This window comes from Protopterus annectens, chromosome 5.part0 (assembly GCF_019279795.1).
Source record: "Protopterus annectens isolate FY-2018-M chromosome 5.part0, PAN1.0, whole genome shotgun sequence".
In the NCBI taxonomy this organism is placed as follows: Eukaryota; Metazoa; Chordata; order Ceratodontiformes; family Protopteridae; genus Protopterus; species Protopterus annectens.
Window position 1 is genome coordinate 1,329,339,171 of NC_056735.1, and position 21,900 is coordinate 1,329,361,070.

A 21,900-nucleotide genomic window follows, 5' to 3' on the forward strand; every position below is an offset into this window, starting at 1 on the left:
AAAAAAAGTTGTGTTTCTGGTCTTTGGGTGCAGGCTGGAGAAGTTGTTTGACGCAAGAACTGAGCTACAAAATATAAGTATTTTGATTATTTTAACAGATTACTGTTTTATAATTTAATATATATAAAGCACTTTGTCTATCTCAGTGAATCTTCTAGAAAATCTTTTCTGTTTAAAACTTTCTCATAGCTTGCTTGTCTTAGGCTATTGTATAAACTGGAAACATTTACTCTGTGTAATTATCTCTTGGCTAGTGGGGCTGGTTCTTTTGTGTTCTTGTAAAAAAAAAAAGTTGTGTTTCTGGTCTTTGGTGCAGGCTGAGAAGTTGTTTGACCGCGAACTGAGCTACAAAATGTAAGTATTTTTTGTTACAGTTTAACAGATTACTGTTTTATAATTTAATATATATAAAGCACTTTGTCTATTCAGAATCTTCAGAAATCTTTTTTCTGTTTAAAACTTTCATAGCTTGTTGTCTTAGGCTATTGTATAAACTGAAACAGACTTTACTCTTGGGTGTAATTATCTCTTGGCCTAGTGGGGCTGGATTCTTTGTGTTCTTGTAAAAAAAAAAAGTTGTGTTTCTGGTCTTTGGTGCAGGCTGAGAAGTTGTTTTGACCAAGAACTGAGCTACAAAATATAAGTATTTTTGATTATTTTAACAGATTACTGTTTTTATAATTTAATATATATAAAGCACTTTGTCTATTCAGAATCTTCAGAAATCTTTTCTGTTTAAAACTTTCATAGCTTGTTGTCTTAGGGCTATTGTATAAACTGAAACATTTACTCTGTGTAATTATCTCTTTGGCTAGTGGGGCTGGTTCTTTTGTGTTCTTGTAAAAAAAGTTGTGTTTCTGGTCTTTGGTGCAGGCTGAGAAGTTGTTTGACCAACTGGATGCCACAAAATATAAGTATTTTTGGATTATCTTTAACAGATTACTGTTTTATAATTTAATATATATAAAGCACTTTGTCTATTCAGGAATCTTCAGAAATCTTTCTGTTTAAAACCTTCTTACAGTTTAAGTTGTCTTTAGGCTATTGTATAAACTGGAAACATTTACTCTGTGTAATTATCTCTTGGCTAGTGGGGGCTGGTTCTTTGTGTTCCTTTGTAAAAAAAAAAGCTGTGTTTGGTCTTGTGCAGGCTGAGAAGTTGTTTGATCCAAGAACTGAGCTACAAAATGTAAGTATTTTTGATTTTAACAGATTACTGTTTTATAATTTAATATATATAAAGCACTTTGTCTATTCAGAATCTTCAGAAATCTTTTTCTGTTTAAAAACTTTCATAGCTTGTTGTCTTAGGCTATTGTATAAACTGAAACATTTACTCTGTGTAATTATCTCTTGGCTAGTGGGGGTTGGTTCTTTGTGTTCTTGTAAAAAAAAAAAGTTGTGTTTCTGGTCTTTGGTGCAGGCTGGAGAAGTTGCTTGACCAAGAACTGAGCTACAAAATATAAGTATTTTTTGATTATTTTAACAGATTACTGTTTTTATAATTAGTATATATAAAGCACTTTGTCTATTCAGAATCTTCAGAAATCTTTTCTGTTTAAAACTTTCATAGCTTGTTGTCTTAGGCTATTGTATAAACTGAAACATTTACTCTGTGTAATTATCTCTTGGCTAGTGGGGGCTGGTTCTTTTGTGTTCTTGTAAAAAAAAAGTTGTGTTTCGGGTCTTTGGTGCAGGCTGGAGAAGTTGTTTGACCGCAACTGAGCTACAAAATGTAAGTATTTTTTGATTTTAACAGATTACTGTTTTTATAATTTAATATATATAAAGCACTTTGTCTATTCAGAATCTTCAGAAATCTTTTTCTGTTTAAAAACTTTCATAGCTTGTTGTCTTAGGGCTATTGTATAAACTGAAACATTTACTCTGTGTAATTATCTCTTGGCTAGTGGGGCTGGTTCTTTTGTGTTCTTGTAAAAAAAGTTGTGTTTCTGGTCTTGTGCAGGCTGGAGAAGTTGTTTGACCAAGAACTGAGCTACAAAATATAAGTATTTTTGATTATTTTAACAGATTACTGTTTTTATAATTTAATATATATAAAGCACTTTGTCTATTCAGAATCTTCAGAAATCTTTTCTGTTTAAAACTTTCATAGCTTGTTGTCTTAGGCTATTGTATAAACTGAAACATTTACTCTGTGTAATTATCTCTTGGCTAGTGGGGCTGGTTCTTTGTGTTCTTGTAAAAAAAAAGTTGTGTTTCTGGTCTTTGCAGGCTGGAGAAGTTGTTTGACCAAGAACTGAGCTACAAAATATAAGTATTTTTGATTATTTTAACAGATTACTGTTTTTATAATTTAATATATATAAAGCACTTTGTCTATTCAGAATCTTCAGAAATCTTTTCTGTTTAAAACTTTCTATAGCTTGTTGTCTTAGGGCTATACTTGGTGGCCTTTGCAGTTGCCTTCACTCTACTGTGACACACCTCCCAGTCTAGTGTCATTAGCTCATTCTTCTTAATACCGAGAGAACATTTGATAAGGCCTTCTGTTCCTCCTTTTACCTTTTCAAAAAGTAAACAAAACTTTTTTCTCTTCTTCACTTGAACCTTCTTGTGTTCTGACTGTCCTTCTCAAACATATTGGAAATATACAGTATATTTCAGAGCATTTGTTATAACTGTATTTGCTATAACTGATTTAAGTATTTTTCTGGCTTTTGAATATTTACCGCTTAGCTTAATTGCATATTAGCCTGTTTATACAGCTCTGCATCTCTATTTAAACTGTTTTTGTGTTGATTAACTGTTTTGCACTCTTAAAAGTTATTTGTTGCTTAATTTTACCTGTAGGCTAACACACTCAAGTGTGCTAGCCACTTAAAAGCATTTATAGCATGTTGCTGATCCCTGGGCTTTGTTTTTATTTCCTGTTACTGATCCATTGCCTTATTAGGAAGGAGGGAAGTTTCTTTGCTTACCAGTGGGAGTGGGAAGCACTGAGCAGCCTTTTTGTCCGAATTGGTGAAGTTTCAGCCAGAAACTAGTAGTCTATTGGTCGTTTTGGGCCAATTCCTAGCTCCTTTCAGCCCCCTGCTATAAAACACGCTAAACACGTGTTTTCCAGCTTGTACCAACTCTGCACAGATCCTCGTGGTGGCCTGCAGAGTGATCCAAGCAGCAGAGAGCCAAAAGAGTGACTTTCTACCAGATGTGAGTATTTTTGTGGCTTTCCCACTGTTATTAAGCTAGCAACTCCATTTCGCCTGTTTTACTGCTACTTTAAGTGATTTCTGCATTTTACACTGTTTATTGCACTTTAAGCTACTAATGGGTGCAAATTGTTTGGGTGGGCTACACACTAAAGTGCTTAGCCGATTTACAGCATTTACTGTCTGTTTTTTCCTTATCTCTGTAATAAAACAAAAAATCTCTTGTTTTCCCACTTTACTGAACTAGAGTAGTCCAGTTTCAGAGTTGCTGATCCCTGGGCTTTGTTTTTAGTTCCTGTTACTGATCCATTGCCTTATTAGGAAGGAGGGAAGTTTCTTTGCTTACCAGTGGGAGTGGGAAGCACTGAGCCGCCTTTTGTCCGATTTGGTGAAGTTTCAGCCAGAAACTAGTAGTCCATTGATCGCTTTGGGCCAATTCCTAGCTCCCTTCAGCCCCTGCTATAAAACACGCTAAACTGTACTGCTGATCTAACCAGCATATCCTATAACTGAAAAGTTCATCTCTACTTGATTCCCAAGTAGACTATTCTCTATCTGTAAAGCCTAGCACTTACTCCTACAGTACTTGCACCTTGATAAAGCACTCTTATTATAGATAGTACCCCACCAGCCTAAAACCCACTTCCCCGAGTCCTTTGAAAGTTCTTTATCTACTACTTCTAGTATGTCGAGGGATCAGTTGCTAGTGTCCTCTCCAGCTCAACTGGTGAACCTGGGAATATTGAGGCAATGTTACAATTGCCTCATGTACACAGACAATCCTCTCCTTCTCCCACAAAACACAAATACATGCAGAGATGCAACTATATCGCCAAACTGGAGGCTGAGCTCTCTCAACATAGGACTGGCAAGACCAGACAGGAGGAGAAGGCAACCACACACAATACATACCCAGTCACACATGGTACCATCACAACTTCAAATCATACACATACTCACACAAAGACATACTCGGAGGCTCTGATCAAAAATTTACCAAAACAGCAGAGGCCACCAAAGCAGACACCCAAACAACTACCACCTCACGACCCAACACATGCAACACATAGACCACACAGTCAGAGTGTCAAACAGTCACAGCCCTTAAGGCCAAACAAAATGCCAGACACACTTGTCATTGGTGATTCCATAGTCAGACACACTGACGCCCCCGCCACCAGACTGAGTAAGGAGAAGGTCACAGTAAGCTGCCTGTCGGGCGCCAGAATCCGCCACATAACGCAAGCACTCAGGTCTCTCAACAGCAGGTACAAGTACGACTCAGTCATTGTCCACGCTGGTGTCAACGACCTGAGACGCACCTCCTTGGACTACATGAAAAGGGACATCGAGGAGCTCTCTGATTATGTAGCCCAGGCAGGTATGACCCTGACCTTGAGCAGTATCCTACCTTCACCTAGAATGATGCCACAATACAGTGATAAGATGATCAGCTTTAATAATTGGCTTAAATTCTGGTGTCATTCAAAGGGGATCCAATGTCTGTCTGCCTGGGATGACATGCTGGACAAGCCACGCTGCTTCAAGGGACGGCTTGCACCTGTCACCCTGGGCTTCCGGATATTGGCAAAGGCTCTTGCCACCCCATAGTGCCTTTTTAGGCAAGGCTCAAATTCTAAACCTACCACCCTAGAACACCAAAAAGGAAAAAACTAAGGGTAATGCTGCTCAATGCCAGAAGTCTCAATCTCAAGATGCACGACTCGAGGCCCTTCTCAATATGGAGAACATCGATGTCTGTGCTGTGACAGAAACCTGGTTCAAGGCTCCTGAGAGCACCCCAGCACTAACAGGTTTCACCTCATATCATGCTCCGCCCCAAAATCCTGACAACACCAAGAAAGGAGGGGGTGTCCATATTCATAAAGGACACCCACACCTCAAGGTTGGTGGCAACGACGATGCATCGGAGACCATCCAGGTGCAATTAACCATAGGCAAGACTGCTCTGCAATTTGTAGCATGTTACAGGCCACCCTCTCAAACTCAGGAACCTCACATGGCCTTCCTGAAAACATTGAGGGGATAAATGTATCTCCAAACACCATCATACTAGGTGACTTCAACTACCCTAATATAGACTGGGAACACTACTCAAGCCCTAACACTCTAACCCAAAGATTCCTGGAGTTCATAAACTCAAATGCCATGGAACAACTAGTCACCATCCCCACAAGAGGAGAAAACATACTTGATCTCATCATCACTTAACATGGGATCAAAATGTTCAACACCGAAGTATACCCTCACTGGTGAGATCAGATCATAAACTAATCTCGCTGGAGGTCCTCATCCCCCACCTGAAACAAAAAGACCACAGTGAAAAACTTCTCAAAAGCCGATTTCACACTTCTAAAACTAGTGTGGTCTCCTTTAAGGCCCCTGAGCCAGTGGTAAACATTACTCAAACCGCTGAATCATTTACAAATGCCTTCTACCAGCACCTACAGGACTGCATGGATCAGGCAATCCCAAACAAAACTAAGACTCTCTGTACCAAAGGCAAGCGCCCAGTCTGGTGGACCCCAGCCATAAACAAGCTCTACAACAAAAGGAGGAAGCTACTACAAGATAGAGCAAAATCTTTGAAAGGTAAGACACCTTTGATCATTATAAGTAAAAACTAAGAGCTCTCATAAAATCATCCAAGGCAAATTTTGAGAGAAAAATCGCCAAGGACTCTAAAGACAATCATAAGGCCTTCTTTAGCTATGTTAGAAACCTAGGAGGAAACTCCCAGATATGCTCAGAATTAGTTCAAAATGATGTGAAAATTACTGAACCTACACACATTGCTAACATACTGGCTGACAGGTTCAGTGCAAACTTCTCCCCCAAAAGGAGAGATATCTATTCCAGAGGATTGTAGCCCCCAAACATCTCCAACGCCCAGGTGAGAACTGCCCTCACTAAGGCAAAACACAGCATCCATGGGACCGATGGTGTCCCCGGCTGTGTGCTTCATGAACTCAACGAGGAATTAAACCCACAGTTAGGACAGCTGTTTAATCTTAGCCTCACCTCAGGATACGCACTCCAAGGAGTGGCGACGCACTGTGGTCCCACTTCATAAGGGCTGTGCCTCCACAGACCCTGGAAATTACCGCCCCATTAGCTTGACAAGCCTTATCTGCAAAGCCATGGAGAGGATCATAATGGAACTCATAAATAAAGACATAGGGAACTTGCAGACTTTGGATCCAACCCAGTTTGGCTTTGTCAAAGGCAGATCCTGCCTCTTAAACTTGGTTGACTTTTTCGAGACAGTCACCAAGGCCATTGATGAGGGAAAGGCAGTCCATACAGCCTACCTCGACCTGGCAAAGGCCTTCACACAATACCCCACTCAGGTATCATCGAAAAACTCATCAGCTTGAATGTAAACCCATACATCACAAGATGGGTTGCAAACTGGCTAAGTGACAGAACCCACAGGGTCAGAGTTGCTGGAGCCATGTCAGACTCAAAGCCTGTCACAAGTGGTGTCCCACAGGGCTCAGTCCTGGGTCCACTCTTGTTCGCATCTACTTTTCTGAAGTACAAGCAAACACAGGAGGGTTATGGCTGACAAAGTTTGCAGATGACTGCAAACTGGGCCATAGTCGAAAACACATCTGACACAGATATCCTCCAGAAGGGCCTCACAGAAACGGATAACTGGTGCCAGAGCCATGGCCTGAAGTTAAACGCCAAAAATGCATAGTCATACCCTTCGGGAAAAACAAGGTTACCCCTAGCTACCATATAGGTGGCAATCCACTGAGCACAGAAAAGTCATCAGGATCTGGGGACCCAAGTTGACAGTAGCCTTCGCTTGACACTCATGTTGCTAAAGTAGTTAGGAAAACCTTCTATATCACTTCCACCTGATCATGAAGGGATTCACATCTAGATCAAGGGAGGTCATCGCCCCTGTACTCATCACTCATTAGACCTATGATTGAGTACAATGCCCCGCTCGAATGTATCTGACCAGACACCTGATGCAGCTTGAAAGGCCCCAAAAGTTCCTCACCAAAAGGATAAAGGGTCTCAAAAATATGTCTTATGCTGCCCGACTGAAAGAACTCCAGCTCTATTCAGTCTCATACCGCTTGCTCAGAGGTGACCTGTGCCTGACATATAAGGCCATGTCAAACCCAGATTTGATGAATATGCTTCACCTCAAAAATCTAGATCCCTCAGAACCACAAGGGCGGAGACTTAAACCTTGACACGGTTATAAATAGAACGTGCTGGAGGGACAGATTCATCACCCAGAGACTCCCTATGCTGTGGAACAAAATCCCGTACATGTGAGGCAGAGCACTCGCTGGCCTTGTTCAAGAGGAATCTTGACCAATGGATGGGAGATCGCAGATATACCCCAGGGATTACTTCAGTGTCACTGCTTGACAGAGGCACAGAAAAATGATAGGCATAGTTTTTATTCAAACTAAAGGGGTGGCGAAAGCCACATAACTATGGGCTAGGCTTATAAATGCCCTTGGGCAGATAGCCTAGTATGAACCTATGAACCTATGAACCTATGAACATCTTCTTCTGGCCCTTTTGGTTCCTAGAGTAGGACCTTTGGGTCACAGAGAAGCGGAATCCGACGGCAGACAACGTCTTCCCGTCCTTCTCGCTCTGAACCAAGGTATTGCGAACCGTCTTGCCAAAAAGGGCAGAACCGTCAGGGGCGTTCGCGAATGACGCCTTGAAGGGCTCCGTAAAATCGCAGTGGCGGAGCCAGGCCTGCCGTCTTTTGACTAGGCCAGCTCCCGCAGCTCTAGCGGCTCCCTCGGTGGCGCGGGAAAGTAACCGCATAGAGGTGTTAGTCACAGAACGAAGAGTGGCCATACGGGTGGAGTGCATGTTTGTCCTCCTCCGATATGGACTCTGGGGGGGGGGGTGCAACGTATTCCTTGATAAGATCGTGCTGCATCCTAATGACGTGTGCCAAATAGTTGAGGGCCCTCAATGAGAAGGTCGGTGAACTAAAGATTCGCTTCCCCAAACGGTCCATCATCCGAGACTCCTTGCTCGGGGGATGGACTGAGGGACTCTCCTGGGCGAGTTCCCTCTTAGTGGCTGCTGCCGACAACATGGCATCTACCGGGGGTCCCTTGCTCCAGTGGGCACGGTCAGCAGGGGGGTAAGGATCCTGTCGGGCCTCTTAGGGACTGGCTCCACGGTGTCCGGGTCCTTCCACGCCCTGGTGGTAATAAGGTCCACCAGGGGGTCGGCAGGAGGGGACACCCAAGAGGTAGACGGGCCCGCTTCAAATGCCTCCAAGAACACTGACTCATCCGAGGAAGACTTTGGGGCAGACCACCCACCTCTAATCCGTAACATTTCCATGATGTCTCTGAAGGAGACATCCTCAGGGGGTGATCTTGGGGAGCCTTCCCCTTCCTTCAAGTCAGTGTCTTCGGTCAAAGACTCAGGGGAGTCTATGTGCCTTCTCTTACACGAATGCTTGCGAGGTGCTTCCTCGGGGTGGCTGTCCGAGGAGCCCTCACCAGCAATGTCCAGAACTACAGGAACTGCTTGGGGCAGTGAAGCGGGCTGTCCCAGTGGCCAGGTGATGGAAGCCTGGCCCAGAGCAGATGGAGTGCGGGACGGAGCCGAAGCAAGGGCCGGGGGTCCGGATGCCCTCAACAGAGCCCTCTCCACTACATCAAATGCCGAGGGGGAGCCAGCATTGACAATAGGATCCGAAAGTCTGCTCCCCCTCGGATCCGATGAGCGGATCGGCGCCGAGCCCCTCGGATCCGAGAGACCAGTGTGCTAAGGCACACAGAGTCCTCGGATCCGAAGCTCGGGCCAAGGCTCCGAGAGGTCGGATCCGACAGACTCGAGGGCAGGGTCGGATCCGAAGTACCCAGTACTGTCGGCGCCGACCCACCCGCCGCTCCAAGGCTGACCGGGTCGGAGAAGGAGCAATGGGCTTAAAAAAGGGGGGGTTGAGCTCCCCCCCTGGGGGGGGGCAGGAGCACTCCCATCTGCATCTGGGCCTGGATGAACCTTCGCATCATCCGGTACAGATCAGCATCGGAGAGGCTGTAAGTAGACCTCGATGAGGCTACCGAGGTAGGCCTTGAGTGCCCTCGATAGCCTCAAGGAGGTCGGGTCTCCTCATACTCAGGCTCCGTGAAAAGCACGGGACCGGAGCCGAGGAGGGGAGAGCCAGCAGCCAGAGAGGCCGGAGGAGAAGCCCGCTTAGCCGGGCGGAACGGAGGTCTCGGCCCGCCATTTGTGGTGCTTCTCTCTCTGGTCCTTTTCCTGGCTTCTCCTCCGACCCTTTGGGAGTTTGAATCCCGGGTGGAGGGGGAGCAGGCAAGGCAGGGACTGCTGAAGCAGTGACCACCAAGGGGGCGGGGGCCGAAGCAGAGTCTGGGGGCAAGAGTCCCGCCAAGACCATCTTTGACCTCCGCTCCTTCAATGCCCTGGGGTTGAACCCTGCACAGATTGAACACCCTGAAGTGAGGTGTTCAACCCCAAGGCATCGAACGCACTGAGTGTGGCCATCAGCAGGGGAAAGCTTATGGCCACACTCGGAGCACTTTGAAAAAACAGCCTTTGGGGCCTCAGACATCACTATTTTTTTTTTTTTTTTTTAAAAACATAGTAACAATAAAAAAAACTAAAACACTCACACAAAGGCCCCAAAAAAAAAACACACACACACACCAACTACGAACCAGCGAGGGGAGGGTAAAAACTATATTAAATTAACCCAAAAAAGATATAAACAGAAGGGAAAAGTTTTAAAACCCTTTAATAAGAATACTAAGACTTAGCTTTTGGAGCTCTGACGACCCAGCCTTTACCATGCGCGGCAAACTAGATCTGAGGTCATGTAGGGAGAGCAGGGCATTATGGGTGAAGGGAGGAGCTAGGAGCTCGGATCCATAGTTGGATAAATCATGCCGGTTCGGATCCGATATCGGATCCATACCCACAGGTTGCTGACAAATGAATTCTCCTACTTCAGATGTAAAGTTTCCCCAAAAGAAAAATTCTCAGGGGGAGAAGCAGAAGGAATGGAATCTTCTGCATCAGAGTCTTCATAAGTAGGCATAGACAAATCGTGTTCATTAGAAGAGTCAGACGAAATAGAATAGTGTTCAGAAGATTCCTAACCAATGTCTTGCCTAGGCCTCTTAGGAGGGGGTTGGCTACACCTGATCAGAGCAATTAAATCTTCAGCCATTTTGATAATTTGTTTTTTAGGCATAGGGGCCTGCACATGTGGCCCAGGCGTCTGTTATTTAGACACATACTTAGATTTTGGCCTTAGTTTTGAAGATGGCATCGGTCTAATATAAAATCTGTAGGCCTGAAAACACCCTCAGAAGCCGGTGCCTGCACAGCGGCTCTGTACCCATTCAAGGTAGAGACATCCGTGGGTTCCATAATTGAAGCATCTCGCTGCATACCGGACTCCAAATGGGTCTCAGTAGAGGCCTGCTAATCAGAAGTAGCGGGTATCAGGGGCTGCGAAAGTGCCTCACTGAGTACCGGCGAACTGGCTAATGGCTTAGGAGAAGTGTCGTCGTCATTTTTGGACCTCAATGGTCTGTCTTTTTCTTTGCGTTTTTTAGGTATTCCGGTAGTCGGATTGCTAACAGACGACATTTCTGGATAATTAAATCATGAGCCAAAATATTTAGATGCAAAAATATACCGACGTTTAATAGTACGTTGATTAAATTTAGCACAAAACCGACAGCAAGGTACATTGTGGTCAGGGCCTAGGCAAGGAATACAGTACAAAATTAAAATCCTTATGAGGTATTTGCTTCCCACAAGTAATGCAATTATTAACTTTTACTGACGTCGGTAAGGAGCAAGAAAAAGTTTCCCCAATGGGGTACTTAGCTTTTAGTTGAAGACTTTGGTTCTGAAACTCAAACGAAAATTTCAGGAGTAGGCTAACCGGCACTTGCGAACTGCTTCTGCTTCGGGCATCGCGCAGCAAGAAAGACTGATGTAATGGCATCGGCTGCATGTTTTATACCCCATACGACCTGAAAGACTGATGTAATGGCGTCGGCTGCATGTTTTATACCCCTGACGACCTGATGTCATGGAAGAAGGGACAGCAACCGAAGCAGGACCCAAGACTTTGTTAATCAGGCCGACTGAGGGCAACCTGCCAGCAGATTACCCAAATGTAACGACTGCAACAGTGAAACACGAAGAACATCATGGCCTTCTGAAGAGGACTGACTAAATAAAAGGAACCAATGCAATGTAAAAAATAAATGAGACCTGTCTAATAATTAGGACTGGATCGAGACTTTTAAATGTATCAACTGATAAGTCTGCAAACAATAATTGCAAGCATTACTAAGTAAGCCAAGAGAAAACATCAACAATTACCTGATAGTAGAGTCTCTGTAAAAATGACAAACCACGTTTTTACTGTCTTTAACTTCCTGGAAAAAATCTTTTTCACTTGGAATCTCTCTGTATTCACCATGCCCTTTGGCATGCCATTCCTGTTGAAAAAATAATACATTAACATGACTGCAATGCACTAATCAAATATATACACATCTTATTCAGTGCAAAGAATGTCTAATCCAATACTTTTATGACAAGATAATATGACAAGATGAAAAAGCAAAGTGCAATAAAAAGAACGTTATTAGCTATCTATAAAATTTCACAAATCCAGTGTCTCATAATAATGTCGAATAACTGTGCATATCCTGAACTATATCCCTGGTGTCCAATCTATAATGGACCAGGAAATAGATCAGCTAATATAACTCACTGATACTGAATGAAAACATTAATATAGAAGAGGCTAACACAAAATGCTGGTGAAGGAACAAGAGTCAGAAGGTTAATCAAAGATAAAACAAGACAGTTCTGGGAATGGCTCAGGGAATGTGTGTGCCAGCCTGATGGCAATATACCAACATGAAAACCACAGGGTAATATGGTAAGAAGTCAACAGCATACTAATGTGATGAATGTCAAAAAACCTGGAAGCAAGCACACATTACACGATAAAAAGTCACAGCAAGCATGTGCCGCTGGAAAGACTGCTAGACAGGCCAAAAAGTCCTCCACTTGCTCCTTTAGGGTGTTGGCCAACAGGCAATAAGGGTACATCCACCACCTGCTATGGTTATCAAAGTAGCAAGAAGCAAACTGGGTTTTGAATAAGAAGGGTGGAAGAAAGTACAGTTTTGTACCTACCATAAATGTAGATGTTAGAGTGCTAATACAGCTGCAGTCATAACAGATGGGTTCTCCTGCCGTCAGGCGGGTCCTCGGTCGGCCGAATTCCAAAGTCTAGGTCCGGCGTCTGTTGTCATCGCTTCTTCCCTGACGTCAGTGCGACAGGGGTATAAAGGAACCAGCCGACGCCATTTTCTTCAGTTTTTCTTGCCCCAGATGTCAGGTGCCCCCAGAAGGAAGGCAATACATAAATTTGTGTAATAAAGCAATGCAATATAATCAAAATACAGTAGTTGCAAGCAAATACACCATAAATGAATACCCCAAATCAGGTTGTATGAGGAGATGTTAGCCAATAGGCCTGTCCCAAGAGGGGAAGGAGGGAGGGAAACCTGGACTGCAGCTGTATTAGCACTCGAACATCTACATTTATGGTAGGTACAAAACTGTACTATGTTCATCATGCATACAGCTGCAGTCATAACAGATGGGTAGAATCCCAAAGCTAAGAAAGGGGTGGTAGGCACTAGGTGGAACTAGGAGGAGCCAGGATGCCCTGCAAGACTGCAGTGGCAAAGCCTGCTCTAGTTTTGGAGTATAATGGTAGGTGGTAGTGCTTGGAGAACGTATGCACAGAACTCAAAGTGGCTGCTTCCAAAAGATCTTTGGTAGGAACTCCTCTGAGGAAAGCTGCAGAGGTAGCTGTGGCCCTTGGGGAGTGAGATCTGATGCCTGTAGGTACAGTTTTGCCATGAAAGGAATAGCAAAAGCGTATGCAGTGGGCTATCCATTTTGAGATTGTCTGTTTGGAAATTGGCTTTCCTTGAGCTCCTATAGCATAGGACACAAAGAGCTGTTCTGATTTTCTGAAAGGCTTTGTTCTGTCCAAATAATAACGCAGTTGTCTGTGGATGTCCAAGGAATGTAGTAATCTCTCCCCTTTGTTTTGAGGATTAGGATAAAAGGTAGGTAAGTGTATGGCCTGATTCAAAGCTACCCTGAATACCACTTTTGGCATAAAGGACGGGTTGGTTCGTAAGGAAACTCTGTCCTGATGGAAGATGATAAAAGACTGCACAGCCATGAGAGCTTGTAGTTCTGAAACTCTATGAGCTGAGGTAATAGCCAGAAGGAAAGCTGTTTTCCAGGACAAATATTGCAAATCTGATGAGGCAGCTGGCTCAAAGGGAGGCAAGGTCAGTTTTTCCAGAAGGAAATTGAGATCCCAAGCAGGTATTGGTTGTTTCCTTGGGGGTCTTAGATTCTTAGCCCCTCTGAGAAACTATCTTAACAGAGGGTGAGAGAATAAGGGTGAATCAGTGCTGTATTCTGCAGAAATGGATGAGGCATGGATTTTGATGGAGGAGAATGAAAGTCCACTGCTTAGCAGCTCAGCTAGATACTGTAGTATTTGAGGTAAATTCAGTTTTCCAGGATCCTGGCCCTTTTTCTCATTCCAGACACAAAACCGTTTCCATTTTGCGGAGTAAGCTTTTCTAGTTGACGGCCTTCTGGCCTCCAAAATGACATCCTGCACCTCCTTGGAGAGTAGGGTCTGTTGTGATGCTAAGGAATCTTCCATGCGGCTAGATTGAGTGTTTTTAGCTGGCTGTGAAGAGTTTTGAAGCTGTGCTGAGTCAGGAGAAGAGGCATTAGAGGCAGGGTCCATGGTGGGGAATGCATCAGGCTCCTCAGGAGTGGGTACCAGTGTTGTCTTGGCCAGTCTGGAGCAATGAGAATCATCTTTGGTCTGTCTGCTCTGGTTTTCAATAGAACTTTGGGCAGCAGAGGAAGAGGTGGGAAGGCATAAGCTGTCATTGATGTCCAACTGAAAGAGAGAGCGTCCACTCTCCAGACCTTTGGATGGAAAATCCTTGAGCAGAATTTTGTCAATTGGTGATTTTTGTGGGAGGCAAAGAGATCTATGTCTGGCCTTCCCCATGCTTGGATTATCTCTGTAAAAACTTTTGGATGCAACTTAAATTCGTGTGGATCTGTCATATTTCTGCTTAGGTTGTCTGCCAGCGTGTTTTCCTTGCCTGGCAAGTACTGTGCTTGTAGTTCGATTTGTAAGTCCATGGCCATGTTCCAACGTGACATGGCCAGTCTGCATAGGGGGTATGAATGTGTTCCTCCCTGTTTGTTTATGTACCACATAACTGTGGTGTTGTCCGTTCTTATCAATAGTTGACCTGGTTGCAGAAGGTCTTTGAAAGTTATAATAGCATTTATTACTGCTAGCATTTCCTTTTGATTGATGTGAAGGTGCTTTTCTTTTTGGGACCATTTGCCCTGAATGCACTGATCTGTCATGTGCGCCCCCCAGGCGTAGTCCGAGGCGTCTGTTGTGATGACTTGATTTGCTTGAGGCTTGCTGAATAGAAGACCTGTGTTTGTTGGGCATGCTTGAGCCCACCACAGAAATTCCTTTTGTAGACGTGGAATTAGTGGTATTATTGTTTCCAAACTGTGGCTGTGTTGAGACCATAGGTTTTTCAGGTACCATTGAAGTTTCCTCATATGCAGCTTTGCACATGGGACTAGTAAGATGCAAGATGCCATGAATCCCAGAGCCTGCAGGATTTTCCTTGCAGTCAGCCTGGTGCAATTTGCTAGTGCTCTGAAGTATTGAGTTAGTTGCCCCTGCTTCTCTGGCGTGAGGTAGGCCATCTGGGTGTTTGTGTCCAAGTTGGCACCCAGGAAAATTATTTTACGAGAGGGTTATAGCCTTGATTTCTTTTTGTTGACTGTGTATCCCAGAGAGTTCAACAACATTATTACATAAGCCAGATGTTTCAGAAGAATGTGCTTGCTGTCCGCTTGGACCAGGCAGTCGTCCAAATAGGGGTATATTTGTATCCCTTGAAGTCTGCAGTAGGCAATTACTGATGCCAGGCATTTCGTGAATACTCTGGGCGCAGTAGATAAGCCAAAGGGCAATGCAGAGAATTGATAATGGGTTGAACCTGCAAGAAATCTGAGGTATCTTCTGCAATTTTGTCCGATTGGGACATGCAGGTATGCCTCCTTGAGGTCCAATGTTACCAGCCAAGACTCCTTGCCCAGCATGGGAAGAAGCTGCTGTAGAGTGAGCATCTTGAATTTTGGTACGAGTAGAAATGTGTTTAGGATGGATAGGTCCAAAATAGGTCTCCAATCTTTTCCCTTCCTTGGTACCAGTAATAGTCTGGAATAAAAACCTTGACCTTGTTCATGTAGGTACCTCTTGAATAACTTTCATGTCTATGAGATCTGTAATTTGCCTTTGTGCCTCTGCCCTTTGATTGTGTGGCAGGTTTGGCATGCCTCTCATTTTGGAAGGGTGTGAAAATGGAATCTGTAGCCTCTGTTTATAATGTCCAGGATCCATTTGTCTTTTGTGACAATATGCCAATTTTTTGAAAATAATGCCAGTTTTCCTCCTAAGGGTGCTGCCATTTGAGTCTTGCTTGGCATGCAAAGGGGAAAGTCGTTGGGCTTGCTTTCTGAATGGTTGCGAGTTATCCTCACCACCTCTTTGTGTAGGAGCTTGCCATTGTCTGCCTCTAAACGATCCTTGGGATTGTCCTCTGCCCCTCGGGCGCCTGTATCTACCTCTTTGGGGTCTGTCCGTGGCTGAAAAGGACCAATTTTTGGAAGGCCAATTTCTACTGAAACGTGGGGGTTGTACCTGTAGAAAATCTCTTTCACAGTTTGCATTGATTTAGCCTTTTTCTCCATTTTCCTTAATACCTCCTCAGCATTAGCACCAAATAATACATCCTTTTGTAGAGGGGCATCTAGTAATTTAGCTTTGACATGATCTGGCAAGGTTTGTTCCATGAGCCAGGCATGTCTACGTATGACTGATCCTGTAACAGCAGCTCTACATGAGGCCTCTAGAGCATCAAAACCACAATGTAAGGTATGCTTACCCACTTGTTCTGCATTATGCATCAAATCCTGCAACTCCTTCAAGTCTGGTTGTTCAGGTTGTGACATTTTACTTTTCAATTGTGATAACAAAAACTGTTGGTATTTTAGCATATGGAACTGACAGTTTAAGGCCCTCATGGTTAAGGTAGCCGAGGTATATACCTTTTTTCCCCACCTTTCTAAGGATCTGGAATCTCTCTCGGAAGGTAATGGATTTTTAGCAGTAGAGGCCTTAATTCCCTTGGGGCCCTGTGAGATGGTTTCTGGGTCAGCAGCATGGCTTTTGTATAGAAATTGGTGTGAGTCAGGAACCCTGTAGTACCTGTCAGGCTTGAATGGGGCTGGAGGTAGAGAATCCGGGTTAAGGCAGGCCTCCGAGTAAACATCATCTAGGATGTCCAAGACAGGAGGGAGGTATAGCCAGAGGCCTGTGCTGAGGTAGCAAGAAAAATTCCCTAAGCCTTTTCTTGGAATCTGAATAATCATGGCCTTCCCAGTGGAAGTGTTCCCTTAAGGTATGCAAAGTTTCCCCAAATGAGTAATCCTCTGGGGGGGGGGTGCAGAAGGAATGGACTCCTCTGCATCAGAGTCTTTAAAAGGGGAGTAAGAATGTTCCTGATCATCAGAGTGCTCTGAAATAATGGAGCCCTGATCAGAGGAGGGGGATTCTTCCTCCACTCTGGGCCTTTTGTCCGGTGGGGGTTGAGAAACCCTGATAAGAGTAATTAAATCCTCAGCCATTTTAAGCATCTGTTTTTTAGGCATGGGGCCTGGAGATGGGCCCTGTGTAGCTTGTCTCTTAGAATGCATGGCTGCTTTAGACTTAGTGAAAGCCTTGATGGAAAAAGAAGAGGAAGGTCTGAAGACACCTTGACAGGAGGTAGACCTGTCCACATTTTGAGATTCAACGCCTAGAGTGGCTTCGGTATCTGTAGTCGGGGTGTGGGCCGAGGAGCCTGCGACCTCGGGCACAGGAGACACCGCCAATGAAGTGTTGTCGGTAGTCAGGGGCTGCGTAGGCGCCTCGCTGAGAACCGGACCACGTGTAGTCGGCTTTGGCGTGGTGTCGGTAGAGGCCGCGGACCTCGTGTGTCGGTCCTTATCTTTGCACTTTTTAGACAAAACTGGAGTCGAGTATCCGACGACATAATATAGTTAAATGCTTTGCCATAATAATGCTGGGCGAACTCCGCCCGACGCTTAATGGTGCGTTTGTTGAATGTAGCACAAAAGCGACAGACCGAGACGTCGTGGTCTGGGCCTAAACAAGGAATACAGAGGGAATGGAAATCCTTATGCGGTATTTGCTTCCCACATGAAATACAATTATTAACTTTGTCTGACATCGGTCTGAGGCAAGAAAAGTTTCCCCACCGGGGTACTTAGCTTTCAAGAAGACTTCGGTTTCAAAATGTTCCTAATTTCAGGAGCTGGCCAACCGGCACTTGCCAACTGCTTCTGCTTCGGGCACCGCGCGGCAAGAAAGACTGAAGAAAATGGCGTTGTCTGGTTCCTTTATACCCCTGTCGCACTGACGTCAGGGAAGAAGCGACGACAACCGACGCTGGACCTAGACTTTGGAATTCAGCCGAACGAGAACCCGCCTGACGGCAGGAGAACCCATCTGTTATGACTGCAGCTGTATGCACGATGAACATCAATGGAAGCAAAGCAAACAAGCGAATAGTATTACCACTAATTCAGCCTAGGATGACTCTTGCTACATTACATTACAACACTACAATGATGCCAAAATATCCACATACCACCACAAACAGAACATTTATAACCCAATCCTGTAATGCCGATAGCCTTGTGCTGCAATAAACTAGGCAAAGGACAGGAAAGTACAGCTATGTGGGGAACTCAGAGTAACAGAAGACTGAAGTATGAGATTCCTAAACAGTAAAAGACCAGTCCCGACTGTTGTGTAATGCATACAGGTAAATCCGTGCCCTTTCTGACTTCTAACTGCAGCTGCCAGATGCCTGTGCTCAGTTTCATCCCATGTGCCTCCAGCTTTGCATTCTAGTTCCCCATCACTTGCTGAAGTGCCTGTTGCTTGCAGAATCACATTACCTGCATAAACCAGTTTTGGTGACCTGCTCTCCATGTTTATCGATATAGTTCATAACAAGTGTAAACAGCAGCAGGCTAGGAGCTAAACCCACTCACACTAAGAACCCATCTACGAGTGCAAACACTGCTCACACTTGTTTTATTGGGTCCCTGCACTAATTCTACCAGTGTTTCTGGGACATTAAACCATTACAGGACTGCAGAAATCACCTTTCTTGAGGCAGTGTCATATGCCTTCTCCAAATGAAGGAATGCCCAGTTAGACCCTTACAGCATCATCAGCATCTGTTCCACTGTCTCACACAATTCAATCATCATCTCGGTTGTACTACATCCTGTTCTGAATTCAAACTGCTCATTTCTCATCTTACTTTTCACAACTCTGCATATTCATTTATCAAATCACCCTCTCTAGCACTTTCATGCAGTCTGAAATGAGTTTTATGTTGTACTGCTCAACATTGTGAATATCCACTTTGTTCTTGCACACTGTCACTAAAATGCTTGTTCTCCAGTTATTCAGATATGCCTCTTTCTGTATGGCACAATGACTACCCCTAGGGCTATTTCCTTCTCCTCAGTGCATGAAATACATTGATCATGTTTGCTGTAACTTCATCTCTGCCTGCCTCTTTTTCCAGACATCATTATATTAATGCACTTTGTACTTCATCTAGGGTGGATTTTCCTTCATCTTTTATCACAGGTTGTACAAGTGGCAGTATAGTGTTTCTGCAGATCTTCCGCATTCATAAACCTTTGGAAATACTCCCACCATCTACCCTTTACATTCTCTGAACTGGTATGTATGACTGTTACTAACCTCTCTTTATGAATGGCATCTGCAGATTATCTTATCTTTTTTATTGTCACTGCCTTGCAACTTGATTGGCTTTTGTGCCATCTGCTGAGTCACTTTCCGGACGGCGGGTACAGTACCTCTGACACTGTTATTTGCAACTGTAACTCCTTGCTTAGCATTTTTATTATTCACTTCTGCATTCCGCCATCAATTTTCCTTATCAAACTTACTTATATTATATAACTGACTCGACTGCAGCAAAATTCCATAATCTTCTTAGTAGGTGCTTTGAGATACTTCAAAAAACACCACACAGCAAAGTAGGAGAAAACACAAAAAGCCAGCACTATACCAGTATACTCCGTCTTTATTAACAGCGATCTGGTACCTCGGCAATTCGCCTTCAAGGATCACATTTGATTGAGTGTGAACATGAAGTTTATATACACACACTCTACTCAATTAACATCATTCAATAAATGCATTAAATTATCAATTAATTAAACAACATCTTTCAAAATTTAAAGTGACCATAAGTTACTAAAAAATAAATAAATAGTCGTCAATTAATGTTGTCACAAATGCTTAAATGCTTAATTCCTGATTCATGCCATTAGGTTTTAAAGTGTGAAACTTAAAAATCATTCTAGTTTCTAACTCCAATAGTTTAACTACAATGTCATCCCCTCTATTAATAAAGGGCTTTCCCAATACACAAAATATTAAACTGGTAGAGGAACTATTGTGTGTTTCATGGAAGTGTTGCGCAACAGGGCTGTTTAGATTCTTATTTCTAATATCTTTTAAATGTTCCAAAATACGAATCCTAACCATGCGTTTAGTCTGTCCTATGTACCACATATTATTGCATGAGCAACCCAATATGTAAACTACCCCAGTGGATCTGCAGTTGATGTTGTTTAATTAATTGATTATTTAATGCATTTATTGAATGATGTTAATTGAGTAGAGTGTGTGTATATAAACTTCATGTTCACACTCAATCAAATGTGATCCTTGAAGGCGAATTGCCGAGGTACCAGATCGCTGTTAATAAAGACTGAGTATACTGGTATAGTGCTGGCTTTTTGTGCTTTGAGATACTGCCTTTCTTCTTGGACTCAACCTGGTTTCTCTTCTTCCTGGGGTGCTACAACCATGACTAAACATCTGTGCTTTTGCTCCAGTTAACCACGAGTAGTCCATGCTGGCAGCCAACCATTTCACTCGATGACACTGCAATCTCTGACATGACCCCAAAGTCCAACCAATCTTCATGCTGACCCGTCTACTATGTAATTTTGTGACCGTCTCTCTTGATAAGCCATCACTTTCTTCAAAAAAAAATCTTTCAGTTTAGCAAATAACATTTTCTAGCAGTTCATCTGCTAGTTTCTTCTTACATTAGGCACCATATGACCACCAAAAATCTTTATCTGGCATCCAAAGTTCCATGCTGTGAAGGAATTCATTCACATAAATTCTGGAGAAGAAGAGATCTGGCATAAAAATGGGGAACCTTCTCTTACTACTGCATAAAAAGGTACATTCAAAGAGTAAGCTGAAGGAACTGGGCTGCAAGCGCCTTTAGAAGGTAGAAACAATGGTGTCCAAGTCATCAAAGTCTGTTTGTCAATCCTTATAAATCTAGTAAGGGAATCAACAGATTCAGACTGCTGACAAGGTGGTGATTAGACTGGGCCTGAGCAAGATGGCTGCCCAAAGAACAGTAAATAAATATGAAGTTCCTTCAGCTTCAAGACCAATATGGCTACAAAGACACAGCATGAGACAAAACATTTTCGCAACACTCTGCATGCAGTTCCCACACCAGAAATCAAGCTGTCTACCTACCTGAAGTATAAGGAATAAACTTTCAAGTAGACAAACAAGAATCTTATGTCAATAAGCATGTTTAGACATTTAGTCTAATACATATGAAAAACAAAGTATGCATTGGTCATTCACATGGCAAATTTAAATTGGTGTTTCAGGTTCCATCACTCGTCTGGGACAAGGCCTTCATTAAGGGGCAAAAATAAATAAATAAAACAGTGATGTGGAAGCCAAAGCACTCTATGATCCCTCTGCTTAACATTTTGCAAAAAAAAAAAAAAAAAAAAAAAGTTTTGATATGCTAGCAAGGACTCCATGGTTCTCCAGAGTTCTGTCTGGCATCCCAAACACAAACTTAACTTTACTGGTGACCAAGGAAATTGTGCCTGCATTTTGGAAAACACAACACAAAACAACACAAAACAACACAAAACAACACAAAACAACACAAAACAACACAAAACAACACAAAACAACCATCCTTGGGGGGAATAGTACCACTGCTTAAAACAGTAAATAACTGCAGAGGATAGAACCACACATGGAGAAAGTACCGCTGGGTAAAATCTTACCATAAGAATAAATGTCCTTCTCTTCACTGTTGCAATATTCTTTACTAAATGGATTCCCTGCCATGGGTAGCCCAACATCTAGCCACTATATCATAGACTCAGGATTCGTATGGCATCGTACTTCATGTGTATTTTCCCCACTCAAGGCATAGGGCAAAAAAACTACCCACAGAGGAAGGGATTAAAAAAAGGTGAGTCGAGAAAGAGCCTTGGGAGGAAGTAGGGAAGCAAGCATATGAATGGTCTGGAGCCTTCAACCAAGAAATACACGACCCTGAAAAGGAACCAGGACTGATTTCTGGAAGTTTACCACAAACCACAG

The 21,900-nt window shown here is 43.5% G+C and overlaps 1 protein-coding gene across 4 annotated transcripts in view; it reads right to left on the reverse strand.

Moving 5' to 3' along the window:
• LOC122801654 (thioredoxin domain-containing protein 9-like) overlaps positions 1–21,900 on the reverse strand; it is a 288,308-nt gene that overhangs the window by 232,963 nt on the left and 33,445 nt on the right. For all 4 annotated transcript variants that reach the window (XM_044071134.1, XM_044071136.1, XM_044071133.1 and 1 more), the window contains exon 3: positions 11,565–11,683. In XM_044071134.1, coding sequence (XP_043927069.1) covers positions 11,565–11,683 — 119 coding nt within the window. The remainder of the gene's footprint in view (positions 1–11,564; positions 11,684–21,900) is intronic.